General features: G+C 52.9%; 1 protein-coding gene across 1 annotated transcript in view; it reads left to right on the forward strand.

The window, feature by feature from the left end:
* Cacna1a (calcium voltage-gated channel subunit alpha1 A) overlaps positions 1-783 on the forward strand; it is a 179,279-nt gene extending 178,496 nt beyond the window's left edge. Inside the window, exon 51 of the mRNA XM_033757319.1 lies at positions 1-783. This exon is cut by the window's left edge and continues 22 nt beyond it. Within this exon, the coding sequence (XP_033613210.1) occupies positions 1-173 (173 nt within the window). The 3' untranslated portion in view covers positions 174-783.
* The last annotated feature ends 218 nt before the right edge of the window (positions 784-1,001 follow it).

The raw sequence follows: 1,001 nt of genomic DNA on the forward strand, positions 1-1,001 counted from the left end.
GATCGCCCAGGACTCCCCGGGCCGCAGGCCCGGCCTGCACCTCGCCTTCCCGGCACGGCCGGAGACTCCCCAATGGCTACTACCCGGTCCATGGACTGACCAGGCCCCCAGGGCCTGGCTCCCGGAAAGGCCTGCACGAACCCTACAGTGAAAGCGACGACGATTGGTGCTAAGTCCGGGCGAGGTGACACCGTCCCCCGCCTGGCCCCCCCATGCACCCCATGCACACACCCCACCAGGAGGAGCCGACCCCGCCCAGCATCGGGGCCCAGGGAGAACCCGCCAGTGATGGAGATCCCAGACTCTGGAGGGACCAGGGCTCCCCAGAGCACCCCCAGGCCAGGACAGAGCCTCCTGGGCATCAGGGCGTCCCCAGCCTCGATGTCCCCCGTGACGGGGGTCCGGGGTGGGTGACGGGCAGACCAACCACACAGCCAAGGGATTCGCATCAACTCAACTCTTTTTGGACAACTTTGGGGAAAATGGAAAAAAATATATATATATAAAACAATAACATTTTTAAAAGAAAAAAAACGAGGAGACAACGAATAGCTTCTATTGATGAGTTTTATCATCTCAGTCGAATCTTTCCTTTCCCTGGCGAGCGAGGAAGCTGGTGGTTGCTGTGGCAGAGGAGCCTCGGGAAGGGCGGAGGACGGAGGAAGGCAGTAGGACCCAGCACCCCAACCAGACACACCCCACACGCGTCTCAGACCAGGAGTGCTTGCTGGTGACACCCAACCCTCCTATTACTGCCTGCAGAAATCAGTTTAAAAGAGAAATCATCATAATAAACAATTTTAAAAAGGACAAAAAATTAATGATTGAGAAAAAGAAACATTTTTTTCTGACATTTGGTCTTGCTTGAATTAACAAAAGAAGAGACAAAAAAAGAAAAAAAAAAAACCACGACCACCACTACTACCCGATTCCTTTTAAAAACGAGGAGACAACGAATAGCTTCTATTGATGAGTTTTATCATCTCAGTCGAATCTTTCCT

Source organism: Fukomys damarensis, unplaced genomic scaffold (assembly GCF_012274545.1).
Source record: "Fukomys damarensis isolate Sample0158 unplaced genomic scaffold, DMR_v1.0_HiC HiC_scaffold_30, whole genome shotgun sequence".
NCBI classification, from domain to species: domain Eukaryota; kingdom Metazoa; phylum Chordata; class Mammalia; order Rodentia; family Bathyergidae; genus Fukomys; species Fukomys damarensis.